The 17,103-nt window shown below is 38.5% G+C and overlaps 1 protein-coding gene across 1 annotated transcript in view; it reads left to right on the top strand.

Annotated features, from left to right (window-relative positions):
- Positions 1 to 17,103, top strand: part of LOC139743100 (neuronal acetylcholine receptor subunit beta-4-like) — a 59,450-nt gene that overhangs the window by 9,811 nt on the left and 32,536 nt on the right. The window contains exons 3-4 of the mRNA XM_071653607.1: positions 1,468 to 1,512; positions 16,159 to 16,268. Of these exons, the coding sequence (XP_071509708.1) occupies positions 1,468 to 1,512; positions 16,159 to 16,268 (155 nt within the window). The remainder of the gene's footprint in view (positions 1 to 1,467; positions 1,513 to 16,158; positions 16,269 to 17,103) is intronic.

Below are 17,103 nucleotides of genomic sequence, written 5' to 3' on the forward strand. Positions count from 1 at the left end.
AAATACACAAAAACGCAAAACGCTGGGATACTGTAGTAAACATGTATTGTACAGTGTCTGTATTGCATCACTTAGCAAAATATGTAGGCACTTCCTAGAACATTCTGGATTGGACGAGTTCTTCCTTTTCACATGCATGCACTGTAGCTATACCACGTAGAAACTTCTCCACTAATCTGCTCAACCTGTAGGGCCTACATACTCAGATTTAAGCAACCACACAATATCTACTAGTACTTACATTCATGACAATGTATGCCAATGATTTTTATCATAGCTATTACTCGTATGACTGAATAATCGATCCCTGTTAAATCTTACATCGATGAAGGACAGCAGCAAATGACTTCTGACTAACTTGTTTCTTTATAATAGTCCTTTTTCTCAATTTAGGTACGACTTATTCGCTTTGTCTGATTAACAATGAAGGATCTGTCTTTAGAATTATGACTCAAATGAATACGAGTATTTTGTGTTTTTAATGTTTGCTTGGATGGCAATAGGGAGCTTTAGATTTGAGACACAGACGCTAAAGGCGACGATTGCTTTGGTCGTTCTCCTCTCTCCCTGCGTCGTGTTGCAAAGTAGCTTTAGATTACGCGAGGACGCAGCGTATACAAAGTAAAATGGCGCCCTCATACGGATCATTACATCAAGTACATGTAGCTCTCTCTCATCCAGCACGGTGTGAATTTGAGCGGATGCAAAAATAGCCCAGAACGGACCGTGCAAGCTCAGACGACGCAAGGTCCATCTTTAAAGGGGATATCCAGTCCAAATATAAGTTAGTTTAGCAGGAAAGAGTAAAATATTACGAGTTCAACGGTAAAATTTTGATCGAAATTGGATGAAAAATAAGGAAGTTATGACATATTGAAGTTTCGCTAATTTTTGAGGAAACAGTTCTTGAACGGTCAATATGAATATGCAAATGGCAAAGTGAGCATGTCATTCCCTCACAACTTGCCATATAGTTTGGACATGAAATTGTGAAATTCCAAGTTTTTCATCCAAACGCAATTATCCCCGAGGCTCAAATCCTAATATATCTAACTGATCACTATTCTGAAGTTATTCAACCTGGAATAACATCATGTTTCAGCTTTCAATAACAGAAACATTGAATTTTCATCATTTTTTTTTTTGTACACGATCAATGGAAAATTGTGAGGATATGACATGATCAGCTCACTCATTTGCACATTCATATCCACTGTACGAGAACTGTTTTGCGAAAATTAGCAAAACTTCGAAATTTCATAACTTCCTCATTTTTTCTGCGATTTCAGTCAAATTTTTACCGTTAAACTCGTAAGATTTTACTCTTTTTCATCCGATTAATTTATTTTTGGACTGGATGTCCTCTTTTAGGGCGAATGTACGCATGCGCAGAAAATCTAAAGTTCCCTAAAACCAACTTAAGAACAATGTTCCTTTACTTTCATTTACTTTCTTGTCCTTCTGCAGGACGAAGCTAGTCAAATCTTGACTGCACACATCGGTCTTAGCATGGTAAGTAACACCAACCGCAGAGTATCTTATATATGTATCTATACGAGCTATATTCTGACGTCACTTTTTTTAAACTAACGAGGTACTCTCTATGACGGACCTCTACCAAAGATCAGTGGTCGTGAAAGAATGGAGTGAAATAGCGCCATCTATTGTTTGATAATATTGTTTTGTTGCACTCCGTGACCTCACATGCTAGATACTAGTATGGTAGATAGATTACGATCGAATTTGCAGCAGGATAGGTCCACAGTGGTAAAAGGAACAGGATAACTTCTTCTTTTTTTTCGCTTGTCATGCTTGTGAACCGGATCATGATTCTGACATGGGATGTTTTCAAAAGATGCGTGCGCAGTTCTACGGCGTTAGTAACTTAGCCCTTGGAAGGGCACTATCCGAGTGCTTTAAATCTTAACGTCTAGTTTTTACATGTATTTTCCATAAATTGTTATCCTGTCAGACCCACTTTTATTCATTGCCTATTTTCGTTATTGGTGACTTCGCTCAAAACACTTTTTCCCCAGAGCATGATATGTTGTATTGCTTTGACTATTTGGAAACAACACCGACTTGGCAAACAGACACTCGTGTAAAGGATTTTAGAGCATCACCTCTGATCCAGTCTCGCTCGTAGAGCAAGCTACTTCACCAGGCACAGATCTTGAACTGGTTTGATCCATGAGACCTGATTCGTGTGGAACAGTTATTACCCCTTTTTAAGTGAAAAAGTAATCAAATGAACAGGTGGATAAGGGAATATAAATGAATACATGAATTAGCTGCATAGTTATAAAAACGTAAATGAATACTTTGTTGGTTTGTTTATCTGTTTGTTTGTTTGTTTGTCTGCTTGTTTGTTCGTTTGTTCGATTGTTCGTTCGTTCGTCCGTCCGTTCGTTCGTTCGTTCGTTTGTTTTCATTCTTGGCAACCATCCGACAACTATGGGCTCGACTTGTCTGACAGTAATCTATTCTTGCCTCCTCCGGGCATGTTGCAGACGACGGACCGAGTTTACTCGATGCGCGCCCCCTATAGCTCAACCAGCGTGAAGAGTAGTCGCTAGGACACTTTTCAGAACTATGGTGTTTCCACTGACACCATAGCCATTGGTATCTTCGACCGCTCTTAACCGGTTGTGTTTTTAATATATTAGAAATGGAATCAAATCATGTTAAGGGCCGAATCCCGTTGATGGCGTACAACAAAATGTGAAAAATCAAAAACGATTTCTCATTTTTTTTTGGTGAATAAACAACGACAGTACAACTTATAACAATGACGATATAAAAAATATAAACAATTTGTACTGGATGTGGAAATTGTTTTATTTCTCGTCAATGATATACAGACAAAGGAATATAATTAGCTCACTTTCTTGTCGTGATTTGGACAATATGGCAGTCGGGCATCATCCGTTACGAAAAACTGCAAGCCCTGTTTATCCCCTTTCTCCATCCCCATTCAAGCATGATTCTGCGAGGTCATGGGGAAGATGGGCCCATGCTGTATTTTCATTGTCGACGTGATGACTTGTCTACGTTTGACAGTATCAATCCCCTGGGTCTAAACGCAAACACGCTGTGGGAGCACCCTCTTCGTTCCGCTGCGTTATCTGATGAGATCTTCGCATTTGCTTCCCGACGATAGTTTGCATTGTTACACTGCGGCCCGCTACTTTTGCTTTCCAGAAGTGGCTCATCCTATACAATGACAATCAATATTGATTTTTATGATATATGATATCGCTATATATCTATATCTCTATACAGAACAGAATTCAAGCTCATGCTGTCAATACCAAGAGTTCATTTTTGTTGACACACAAATTTTCGGGCTCCCTGCCCTTTGTCAAGTGATTTTGATTCCGAATCAAAATCACAGGGCAGGGAGCCCGAAAATTTGTGTGTCAAAATATAAACTGTTGGTATTGGTAACATGAGCACGAGTTCTGTTGTACTTTTGATATTATTGTGCCAACACGTGAACTACGAATTAAAGTTAATATCCCACAGTCCTTTTTGTCCGCGCATGCATGTGCTTTTTGGAAGCATTAAAGTATTAAGTATAAAGCATTAAAAGCGAAAGCAAAAGTTGTTCTTTTTATTTCAGTCATCGCCAAGGCAATTCGCTTCTGAATCATCAGCGTTCCTTTATCATTACCCTTTCTGCATTAAAGCTAAATATTTTGGTATTATATCGCTAGTATAGGCCTATCGAATTTCAATCCGTTTATGTCGTTGATCGAGAACATATAGGTTGGTTTGTTTTTGGTTGTTTGCATTTTCTATGTTTGCAAGGTAAGATTGCAAGATAGCCCATCTTCCGCTGCACTATCACAATGCTGATGGTCTTCCATGGGGTCGGTCCAGTTGTATGTACTTGGAGCGGACCACTTCGCAGGGTTGTGCTCCCTGCTTTTTGCGATGAATAACTATAATTGATCTTTTCAGTGCGTGGGGCGCGACTCTCTCATACACGGGACCCCCATTTTATGTCCTATCCGAGGGACAGAGTGCTTTGCTTCTTACTAGAGGGGACAACATGACGACATCGCCAAGCATGACTCTGTGGGATTCGAACCCTATCCTGAACCCTAGCCACTTGATGGAAAGTCATATACGATCTCGACCGAGCCATCTCGCCGCCCTGAGTTCAAGCTACGATGTCGACAGTGAAAGATAGTTCGATAGATGGAATAGAGAATGATCCAAATGCGCAATTTCCATTTCCAATAAGAATATTTGAAATAATACAAAACCGAATGGCTTGGCCCTCTTTATTTTACACTCTAATAAAAAAGTCTATGAATGAATGTCAAATGACAGTATTTCCCCAAACCTTCTGCAAAAACGTGCTGCCACCATTTTCAATCGTGAAGGATACAGCATTCTATCCTTTAAATCGATTCAGAATCTGGAAGCAAGATTTTCTTCCTCATCTTTGTATTTCAGTCTTCAAAGGACATTTCGTCTCTGAATTTTTCGATGAATTGACCGGGTTTCTCTGTTACTCTCACACTTTTTATTCTAAGCTATACGATGTGTCATCAGCGCTTGATTGGTGTATGTACACATAAGACATAGTATGAAAAACAAACAAAGAATAGCAGCAAAACCAATATGCCCAATGTGACAAAGAAAATGTGGTGAATGATTTATGTTCTGCTTGTGTGGGAAATAGACGGGGAACGAATCTGAGCATTGCCGAGTTTCGTCACCCTGCTCTCGTGTACACTGCGCCGTCACCTGCCGCCCTGATTAATTGTGGCAGATGTAAGGAGGATCGATACATCAACGTGCAAGTTACAGGAGTTGATGAGCAAAGAACCATCATTCCCTTGTCTTCAAGTATTAATCAACATTATTATCAGCGTTCGATGGCCCTTCCGCCATCCCATTCTTCTCATTATAGTCGACAACCTCGGACAGGCGGCCAAAACGGTTGTCGGCTGCGAAAGGAGACGGCGAGCGGGAAAGCCGGCAAGCAGCCCGCCGAGATTCGGGCTTTTCCCCTTCTACAGGTGCACCTCTCCTCCGCTAGGACTATCGCGTGCGCCTTCTCATCTAGGACCATTAATCCTTTATTTAGCGCATAGGAAAAAAAACTTGGGACAGCGTTATTGATTTTGTTTGCTAGTGAACTACCAGAAGCCCTTTTTTGTTTGTCCCCTATTCCTGCGTGCATCAAATGTTGACGGGGGAAGCGTGAATGTGGAGTTGAACATAGGGGGTGACGACCAAACAAAGGCTCTGTGATTTGGCGGCGAGTAAGACAAAAAAGAAAAGCATGGGAAGGTCTAGCTAAAAGTTGGTCCATGTTTACCCCATTAATTGCAAATGATAAGCAATCCAATGACTTTAAATGCACGAGTAAACGCGCAGCCGCCAGGCAATGCCAAGGGAGAAAGACCAAAGCGCGCACGACGAGAAATCCGTGAGAAACTAGATGATAATTAAGGAGACAGACCAAGCGACGAGTTTTGCACCTGGTGATGTACTTTTATCCCCTCCACGTCCCCGAAATATTTCCCTTTCGAAACTAGCCGATATTTGTTGGTCTTCTAATCCTACTTGTTTCACATGACCGAAGTCATTGGTGGATCTATTGTTTTGCTTTAGGGCTTGTCCCTATATGCTTTTTTTTTCGATACAAGCCCATGTGCTTGTCGCATGCGTCTGACAGCAATATCGACTCGTGGACTTATTCCAAACCTCCCCAGCAAGTGCGCGAAGGAGGTTAGTCTTAAAGGTCATCTGAGCAGCTATAAGCATACAGAAAGTATTTGATTAACCTCATGAACCTACAAATCGATGATAGAAATTTTGCAGAATATGCCTATATTATGTCAATTTGCATAAATGCACTCGAGAAAAACCATGTACAGTAAAATAGGCATCGTTATCTAATAACACATTTGTTGTATTCGTAATCCAAAGTTTGATATACAAAGGGCACTTTTTTCATTCTAGAAGGGAACGCCTTTTCCTTGTCGTTATTTTTTTATTCTCTTAAAGACGGCAATTAAAAGAATGCTCCTTGAACAAAACCATGGCTAACATCAATTTCGCTGGAAGTACTTAGTATTCGATGTAACAATTCCTTGAATTAACTTGTAATTGTTGTTGCAACAAATTTTTGATCGGAGAATCGTGTCATTTTCAAGTTCAGTGGATGTGTCCTGAATAATCTCGAAAGTCAAGCCAACTCATGACTTAATAACCTGCTACGATGGTCGTTGAAGACGGATGGAAGTCATAATTACTACTAAAAATAGCTACAAATGTCAATCTATAGTTAGCAAAGAGGTTGTAGTTTTGCATATTCAATCCGATAAACATACAAAAGTAATAAAATCACAACGTTGCTAACAGGAGTACTGAACCAAAGTAAAGTTTCGATATCGCCGTCGGAGACAACTGGTATGGTAAAGTAAAGTCGTAATCGGTATGGTAAAGTAAAGTAACAATCGGTATGGTTCAATTCTTGTCAAAATAGTGATATCACTGCAACGCACAAAGTTATTGTTATTGTAGTAGATTTTCAGTATTTTTTAGATAATCAGAATTTGTTTTATTGGCGCTTGTTTTAGCTCTATTCTAGACATTTCTAAATGTCGGAAGTGCACTGTATAATGGAGGGCTGAGTATCATTTAACGGTATTAATGTAATCGAATGCAGCATAAACAAATCTATAATATAATTGCAGTGGCATTTAAACTGAACAGTATCAATTGGACCGATATTCCTTCTTAAATTGCCGTTGTATCTTACCACTATAGTTTTCTCTCTAACGTTTGATCACAAGATTTAGGGATATTCAATTTGCGTTAATTTGTGTTGTATACATGCATGCAGTTATTCAGCCGTAAAAACCAGCAATTACAGCGCCTTTGGCTGCTTGCACCACTAGTTTTGCGGTAGCCCGCTTGATTTTCCGCCTGCTCGCTTAATTGTGATAAGTCCGAGAAGTCACGAGGGCCAAATATTTGATGCCGCATTCGTTGTCCCACCAGCTCTGGCGGGCGTTTCCCTTTCGTCATTGAACTCATCTTCGCAGATGTGAAGAATGGCATTACTTGGAGATGACGACTTTTCAGTCACATAGGGAAAAGGGAAAGTAGGTATTGTTGTTTTTTGTTTCATAAGGCACTCAGAAGACAAAGTCATTTGACGAATTCGTAAATTTGGCAAATGAAAAGTTTTCAAATGCTGATTTGTCATGTTCTGAGAAGACTTTTCTTTATAAAGAGGATAAAAAAATTCTTCTTCGTTTGAAAAATGAAGAAGAAAGAATATTTCATTAAGTGAAACGTAATAGAAGAATACCTTAAGTAGAGTATTATGTAAACCAAGAAAAGAAAAGTTGATTCGTGATCAAGATACAACTGTATTTGAAAATTCAATATACGTTTACAAGAGTGATCAAAAACCCGATTTCAGGTTTGTTGAGTTCTCCTATAAGCTGATGGAAAAGCAAGATGATTATGTTCTGAGGACATCGGTTCGGTTTGGATGTTGCTGTGGTGGTGGAGGGGTGCGGGCTTCAGTTTGCCTGATATCGAATTATGTACAGTCATAATAATGCACTTGACTCATTGCACCTTTTCTTCACATATTGGAAACCCCAAATTGTCGCCGACATAAGTTACAGTGTTTTAAACAGAGTAAGTATAGTAAAAGTGAAATAAACGCGATCTCACGCCATAAGAAATGGCTCCAACCATTGACGGCAAAAGGACTGTGAAGCAGTCCAGTGTACAAATCGTGATCACGCCATCTACGCTCAAACTCGGTTATTCTCAAGTGATATGTCACGTTTCCGTGACTATATTGTATTTTGTACTGAACTATTTAGACACCCACAGCATCTGTACGGGTCTTGTGATTTTTTCAATTAATCTTCAATTGTTGTGCACGGTGTAATATTATTTTCGACATTGTGTTTGCAGAAAAATAGAAGATAAAAATTTTGTCAGGCATCTAACCCAAGTGTGATATAATTCATCTCTCTCTCTCTCTCTCTCTCTCTCTCTCTACATATCTTTTCTTTTTATATTTTTCGGTATGCAGAAATAGAACAAAACTCTAATTTCTTTTTCTTCAACAGTAAGATCCCGTCGATTTCACGGGTATCATTAGTACCTTTTTTTTAAATCAGTACTAGTTGCAGTTTGATTTTCCTACTCACGCAGTGGCATATTGTATTCTTCATGGGTTCAAAATAAGTCTGATGAAACGTTTGAGTTGAACTTCATGACAGTCACTTATCAAGACTTGGGTGATGCATAGCGATAATCTCCTTAATCTGCCCATCGACAATTACATAGCTTTCTATCTCGTAATGGTAGCTTCAGCGGGATGCCTGGTCTTATATAGGATCAGGTGACGAGACAGGGATCACTGCACCACGCCTTGAACAAAGGAGGCTCGCGCGCCTACGGATGGCTGTCATGGTTGAATTGTTTAAAAAGTAAGAACTGATTAGACACCCCCCCCCCCCCCCCCCAAAAAAAAAAAAAAAAAAAAAAGAGAGAATAAAATAGAATAAACCTACTCGCGATACAGAGGTGGAGAGTCAACCATGAAAAAAAATATATATCAGTGAGTGAGCAGATATCGTCAATTTTTCTTGTATGCATCGTCTCTTGTTTTGCTATATTTCGTCTTTGTCTTGTGCAGTGCAGGTGTGCCATCAAAACCGAAAGTAGGAAGGGACCAAGTGCAAATTCTACGCGTTTAGCGACACTTCAGTCATTTTAGCCCTGGCACAGATAGTACACCAGTTCGCATGTCGAACACTTCGTTTTTTATTGCCAGAGAGATAACCAATAGGATGTGGAGCGGAGCGGGCACCTTCGAAGATACAGAGAGTAAACAAAAACTGTAGTTCGACTTATTTTAACGGGTTGTATCACGCGAGGGGTACGATGACTCACGCCTAGATGTTTGCTGCTAAACTAAACTAATCCATCTATCGCAGTCTGTATGAGAAGAGCCGATCACCATCATCATCGTGGGCATCACTGGAAGTCGGACCAGGCGCACGCGACTAAAGGGCGTTGTCCTGGTTACCAGTAATGGCCACCAGAAGTGGATTTAATCATAGAGGGTGGTTCGCATCAGAATCATGGACATAGCAGTCTTATGATTGTGAAATTATAAGAAATAAAAAAATTGATCTGCATTGAAAGATCGAAGAGATAATAACTGCAATGAGTTTTTGTAGTTGTCGCTTTGATGTAGCAGTAGTCGAACAAAAGACATGCGCTTTGCTGAATTTTCATTGATACCACTCGGTGTGGAAACCGAAAGTTTTCTTCCCACAAAGCCTACTTTACCGATGCTTACATGATGCTGTTCATGAGTAATGTTTCTAAGCAGCTTGAAAAATAATAATTACTGCATTGCTATGTATATAAAGGAAGGAATAAAAGACGGGATAAATGTTTCACTATACATTTCTAAGAAAATGAAACCAATATTGTGTGTTACACATGTAAAACCTAAAGTCCGCTACAGAATGAGGATACAAAAATATCTGTGTTATCTATAGTATGAGAAAGATTAAGCCCAGTAAAGGGAATATGATTTTCGTTGCAGTCATTGAAAGAACCAATTTACTTACAGAAATATAAATAAATAAAAGTGAATACATGTTTCTTAAATGTTCGATAAGTAGGAGTTGAGAGCATAATGTAATACAGCGGTGAGAATGAAGAACTGGAGGAGCGGTGCTAAATGTTTTTCAAAACCCACGTCACGTGCCTTCTACAATAGTCTGTACGGCATATCCACAGTTTTCTAGGATTATGGAAACCCATAGAAACACGATGATGGCATTTTTTTTTTGTCTTAATAGACTAACACTCACACAAAAACTCACCGACAGACACGCGCAAATTACTGCAGTAAGACCGATATCTAATTTCTTATAGTGTACTAAGAACTACTCGTCATTTTCATTTATTACATCTTGATAAAAAATTAGAACATCACAAAAACCAGGACTCCTCAGAAGCAACCTGCTCTTGGTGAACATGCCTGTAGTTGGAGCACGGATTTCTATGGGGGAAAATGCATTTTGACAACTGTGATGATTTCGAACAAAAAGCCCGTACCGAATAAAACCCCACACAAAAACAAACCAATCATAACAGAATACGAAAAATCGTCAGTTGAAAGAGCATACCTATGCCTATTTGCGCACACAATACACACAAGTCACAAACGCCCTTAGAGCGAGGTAGATGCGGAGAAAGAGAGAAAACGAAAAGAAAATATAGTGTACAGGATATGACGGGTTTATTATTTTTATTTAACACCAGAAACGCGCGCGCATGCACACACAACCTCATAAGATGTCCTCAACAAGCATTATTTGAGTTAGTTGTAGCATGTTCTGTCTGTCAAACTGATTTCAGTTTGTATTCGAATTTTGTCAGCTCGCATGGTTCCAGTCTCCAGAATTCTTTAGCAGTAAGTAAAGATATGGAATATACAGCAGCATTATATATCATCATGGACAAACTGTAGTACCAACATCTTACGTAGGCCTACTAAAAACTGAGGGAGATTCAAACAGCTATAGTATTATTCCAGAATCTCCGGACAGACCTTTCAACCGTGCTGTTTTGTTAGATCAGCAGAGATGACTGATCTTCAGACTCTTAAAAAACTACGAAAGGAAAGAAAATACATGAAGACAGAAAAATGATTATGACATTGTAAAGAATAATGTGTAAAACAAATTGATGAGAGATATTATTTCTATTGATAATAGAGTCAGGAATTATTACAGAAAGGACTCTTATATCACTCAGACCAGTAACATTATATTGAAGTCAAACAATAAGAATAAAAGTTATTTGTTATTTAACATCTAATTCTATTCGTAATGCAATTATTCATTAATCGTTCATTTTTCTATTTCCGTTCTCTACACAAGGAAGCCAATTCACAGGAATACGTCATAATGTGCATGATTATGGATATAATGAAAAATTGTACAAATGCGGTATGTTGCATTTATTTCAAAAAAATAAAGGGGAAAAGGAAGTGTAAAACATTTCTCTGCATGTGAATATTTGATACAAACCGTTGTAAATATCAACACACCTTTGATATGAGAGCTGCCTTTCGTGGATAAATATTGGATGATGCTAATTTTGATTTACAATACCTGCATATGTCTGGTGACCTACACGCCAGTTTCTCTTCGCTTTAATACTATAATCATGGAGCTATACTGAACAACGATCTCCATGCTAAAGTGATTTTGATCAATCACATCGCTCAACGGGGACCCGATAGGCCAACACAAAATAATGTATCCGCTAAAGGCTCGGTCACAAATACCATTAAGAACTGCTACGAACGCCGTACGAACGATTTGTAGACAATTTCGTAAGATCTTCTTAAGAAGGCCGTACGAAACCAGCGTTCTAGACCGTTCGTAGACCGTTCGTAAGTTCGTAGCCTGGTCGATGGTCTTGTCCAAGATTTTTTTAACTTCGTACGAAACCCTCTCTTCGTAAGGCGTCGTACAAACATCGTAACAACTACGCAAGATTTTGCAGGGTCGAGAGACAATTCTTGAAGCCTTCAATTCTTACGATGATTCTAAGAACGCCTTAAGTTGTTCATAGAGAACTCTTACGTATTTCGTAAGAATGCCTTACGAACAGAGATTCGTACGGCGTTCTTACGAACAACTCTTCGAGTTTGTAAGGCGTTCGTAAGGGACTCGTAAGGCGTAGGTACACAATTTGTTCTTGCGAATTAAAAAGCGTTCGTACGAAATTCGTCAGAAGGCCGTAAGAATCTGTGCCCCATCTACGAATCTCTACGAACTCCAGAATTCGTACGAACAGTGACATTCGTATGAACGCATCGTTCGTACGAACCTTTGTGACCGTAGTTAACGGCTACTGTTTTGATAATGTATACGACAGCATACATTTGCACCGTTATAGTTAACCGCAAACAAAGTTACACAGTACATTGTCTTTCCTTGTAGCTCCGCCAGACACAGAGTCCAATGGATTATCAAGCACATCAATTAAGCAATGCATCAAGAGCGTTAAAACATACATACACGCATACACACACAAACATACGCACACATACACAACAAGGAGCTGTATTTCAGTTATTTGCAAAAGATAACACAGCTGCTGACGAATCGCCATACATGACAAACTTCAAGAAAATATGTTGCCCGCGAGCCATATACAGTGGTCAAGAAATTAAGCCTGTTTGAAGTGTAGCAGGTGATCTGCCGCTGAAGGCGTTACTTGAGTGTATAATGACGCAACCGTCTGATGGTACAGCCCATTGTAAATAAAACAAATGTCAGGTCTTCGTATATTATGGCCCTAATGATCTGGTCATAAACTGGTGTGAGATCGCATTGACATTTCGTGATTTAAAGGGGGCGTTAAATAACATGAAACAATTTCAACGAAATGTTATTGCTGATCAAAGTTGGTGAGACTATTAAAAAATACACTCATTTGAGTGTCATTTATGATTATTTGGCATGGTTTCAATGAAATGTTATTCTTGGGGCGTGACTGCGTCAGTGAAGGTTTTTGTTCGAAAAAAAAAAAAGACCGGAAACTGTGGCCATGAAATTATCTTCCACCATGGACATGATAGTTGCTTGTGGCGCGGGTAATTCTTCCTGAGAAATTTTTGGACAAAGTTGGGGATATTTGGTATTTCTTCGATTTGTTTTGTTTCTGAGAAAATGTGCAGAAAATTGAAAAAAAAATTACAGTGATGCCTTGAATTATTTGAAGGAATGTAATTGACTTACATTACATTATTGAATGTTTTGCAAATTTTCACCACAATAAATCAATTACTGACATACCCTTTGTTTTAATTAGGACACCTTAGTAACATTTTTCTTTCCTGACAACAAGTTGGGAGGTGTAATAGAAAAGGAGAAGAAACATGAATCAGTCTATCCTTTGTACCTGTGGTGCGTGTCGCACGTGTTACTTTGACAGAAGACACCACTTTTGTTCAAGTACGCATAATTCCTAAATCACAGCGGGCCTATACATAACGAGCAGCAATTCCATGTCCCTTTCAATATTTCAGGCAGCAATAATTTAGTTTCCAGAAAATAGGTCACGCAAACAAAACCACTGAAAAAATTTGTACTTCTGTAACTGTTCAATGCTCCCTGATGCTATTCAACACAAGCAGAAACACGCGTAAGCCAATTACTTTTATCCTAAAGATTGAAGATTAAAGTGCTAAATCTGGCCAACTGCACAAAAGTAATGTGCTCAAGATGATTACTGTAGAATACATGGCAGCTTTGCACAAATTGCAAAGAGATTCTAAACTTTCTCTAAACACGTCCCTGCAACGCGAAAGTTTATACGAAGGTGACCTTAGGCCTGCCCGACATAGCAACAACCAAAGTGCATTAAATTTGACCGTATACAGGAAGCTGGAATAGCTTGTTACCAACAGGTTCTTTCGGTGTAACCATCTACGGATGGGAACACATGGGTAAACTGATGTATTTTATTGAAGATAGTTTTTTGTTTTAAACAAAAAAAAAAAATGCTAGCATGAATTACAGCTGCCCAATTGGTGCATGCGCTAACGAAAGCTATTTCACGGAGCCGTGTCATTCATTCCCTCTGCTCGCAGACTGAGTGGCGGAGACCGCCGGGAGATTCCCGCTCGGCTACTCGGTCCATCTGCACGGAGCACGGAAAGTTCGGTTAATCAGTTACGGCCGTTTGAACGCTCGGCGCTTTGTTAATCAAGTTCATGTTTAACATTCATGTGCGACTGGATTAATGATTCTTTTCACTGCTCAGTTAGTTTAACACTATACACAAAGAGTTATGCTACAAATGATTTTTTGTTTTTGTTTTAAACAATGCCTAATCCTCTCTAATTGGCATCGATTATGATTATTCATTTTCTAAAACAAACAATGTAAGAACCACTTTAATGCAATTTGATTGTTCATGAATAGAACTTGCATCGGCTTAATATCTGCTGAAATAGGGGAAAAGGCAGAAATGGTGTGTAAGTATGATGTCATATTCATATCAATATAGCCAAGAACACACCTCTGTGTATACAAATTTAAATAATATTCCCGTTTGCATACAATATGAATTTAATTCTCGCATTTGTGTTATTTTCTTTGTGTTCAATAGAGAAATAGGATACCGATTTCTATTTGATACAACGATGGCTTTCGAAACATTTATATTTCTAGCGAAGAGGGAATATTGTTTTTGTTTGATTCTTATTTAGGGATAACATGTCGAGATATTCTTTACGTCAAATTTCTCACACTGGTATGGATATGTAAAGTATCACGTGTGTGAGTAAATAAAGCAAACTGAACTTATTTTGTTTCTTTCAGTTGATGTTTTGAGTCATAGCAAAGTTCAACATTAACTTTCTTTGTCTAGCTTGTTTACCTTTACTGATTATTCTTTCAATTCTGTAACTTTCTAACAAGAACTCTTTTCTCATTTCTAACTCTGTTTAGACTGAAATAAATGACGATTTTATCAGTAGGATGTATTCCCTCCTTTAAAGCTCTTGTAGTCGATCGATAGTGCAAACATTAGCATGGGTTCTGGGTTTTGGAGCGTGGCACATATCCGCATGCTTCTCATCATTTTGAGGAGTCGTTGGGAGATTATTGCGCAACGGCACCATCACACGAGCGGCTGCTCTTCGGGTCGAGGATATGCTCGCGTGGCGGCTACACACACTCTGCCGCTTATCTCTCCTGAAATACGAACCTCTGTTGAAATAAGACGAGCAAGCATCGTGCCTGCTGCTACAGATCCGATATCCAACTGATTAAACCATTTCAGGACTCTTTTAAACTGTAAAAAACGAACAAAGAATGGTGGTTTGTTTGTTTGTTTTCCTTGATTAGGGTGACATTGTAACCTTTTTTTTTCGAACAGGGGAGTTTATTGCCCTAAAACGAGAGCAACATATTTTCAAGGGAAAATCTTTGTGTACATTTTTCAAGCGAGTAATACTGGACATTTTACCCGCAGTTGATAAAATCAAACAAGATTTGCAGTTTGCCTATGCATTTTCTTACAATGTGCTTTGTATTATTGTAAAAAAAAATTGAGCTGCATTGATTTCACTCGTATAATTATGCAAATGTCATATTGTACTTCATACTTTCATTGGAAATGGAAATGAAATGAAATAACCAGGAATCAATTTCTGTATCTTCCTTCTCCACTCCTTCTTTCACCCCCCCCCCCCATCTCGCTCTCACTTTCTTCATCTATCTAGTTGGCTTTATTTGTGGCTACATTCCACTTAAAAGCCTTCATCGACGGGGAATAAGCCGAATGAATCGTTGTTCTATATCTATAATTGAAAATGTGACTGAAATAGATCGTCTTATAATCAAATAGTCCCGTCTTGGTCTATCGCTCTCCTTGCAAGCAAATTTGCAGAGCATTTGACTAGAGTTAGAAACAGAATTATCTTTGCTTCGATTATTATTCAGTGTTGATTTCTGTCGCGTGTGTTGACTTCTCTTCCCGCAAAGGACAATAACGACTCACTGACAAAGGATACAGCTTTAAATCTTGACATAGGCTGCTTTTGCAAGCATCGTTTTCGTTTACACTTAAACAAATATGAAAACAAAGAAACAGAAAATAGTGGAACTAATGTAATGTATTATAAATAAGAACAATAATTGCAATGGAATCATTGGAAAACGTATCAATTAGTGCAACTAGTGCGTAGTATAGACATCTGAGTGTATTTCATAGAGATGTTCAAGAGCCGGAGGCATTGAGTTTACCACCCCCCCCCCCCTCCCCCCCGTCGCTCCCGCTTTCTAGTTCTCACATGCATATCGTACTTTGCTGATAAAGTGAATGATGAAAAATGTATATGAATGTCTTTAAAAATTAGCACATGTGTTCTATTTTGGATATCGTAAGCTATAGGGTATCATTTCTCTTCTTTCTCTTCTAACTTTTTTTTTTCAATTGCTAAGAATACTTTCGATATCTATGATTGTTCAAAGCCCCCTCCCCGTCTCTCCCCTGCCACTAATTTCCGCGCTGTTGATGTTATTCTTTTTTCCCTTTCCATCACTCACACTCTTTCAGGAATGGAAGGATGAGTACTTGACGTGGCGAGATGACAAATATTACAATGTATCCCACCTTCGGATGTCTTCCGATGATGTATGGTTGCCAGACATTACACTAGCGAACAGGTGATCGCCAGAGGATATCATATAGGCCCTACTCAGTAATCTTGCGATGTTTCACATCTCTTGTTGCTACCTGTATGAAGGGATGGTAAAATTTTGGTTGAGACCTGGTTCCAGGTTTGGAACGTTTTTGATACCATAAAACCTCGTATGAAATATGAAAGAGCATCTTGCCATGTTTCAAATCTCCTGTTGATACCTACATGAAGGGATGGTAACATTTTGGTTGAGATCTGGCTTCAGGTTTAGAACTTTTTTTGGATACGATAAAGAGAAACCTCTTTTGAAATATGAGCATGCAATTCCAAAAGGAATGCAACGTTTATTTGATGAAAATTGATTGCAAAATGGCTGATATTTATGTATATATATATATATATATATATATATATATATATATATATTAACATCTGTTTTTAGATATCTCAGGTATTTCAAAACCAATTTTTATTAAATGAACTTTGAATTCCTCTTAGAAAGATATGCTCTGTAAGATTTCATAAGCGCTTTCTTACTATAAAAGCTGAAAGCTCAATCCTCATCTCCACCAAAACTATAGGGCCTACGCATTGGAAATGTATAGATGTAATTTCAAAAGCGAGTCTTTTGGTATGACGAGATTATTATTGTCATTATTATCATTATTATTATTATTATTATTATTATTATTATTATTATTATTATTATTATTATTATTATTATTATTATCATTATCATCATCATCATCATTATTATTGCATAAAAATCATGGTGGGTTTATAAGACTTCCGCCTGTACGGTTGTGCCTTGACGTCTTGTGTTTATTATGCCAAGTTGTCGTAATGAATCGTAGGGTATA

This window comes from Diadema antillarum, unplaced genomic scaffold (assembly GCF_040938485.1).
Source record: "Diadema antillarum isolate AM-2024a unplaced genomic scaffold, OU_Dant_1.0 seq00001048_RagTag, whole genome shotgun sequence".
Classification (NCBI taxonomy): domain Eukaryota; kingdom Metazoa; phylum Echinodermata; class Echinoidea; order Diadematoida; family Diadematidae; genus Diadema; species Diadema antillarum.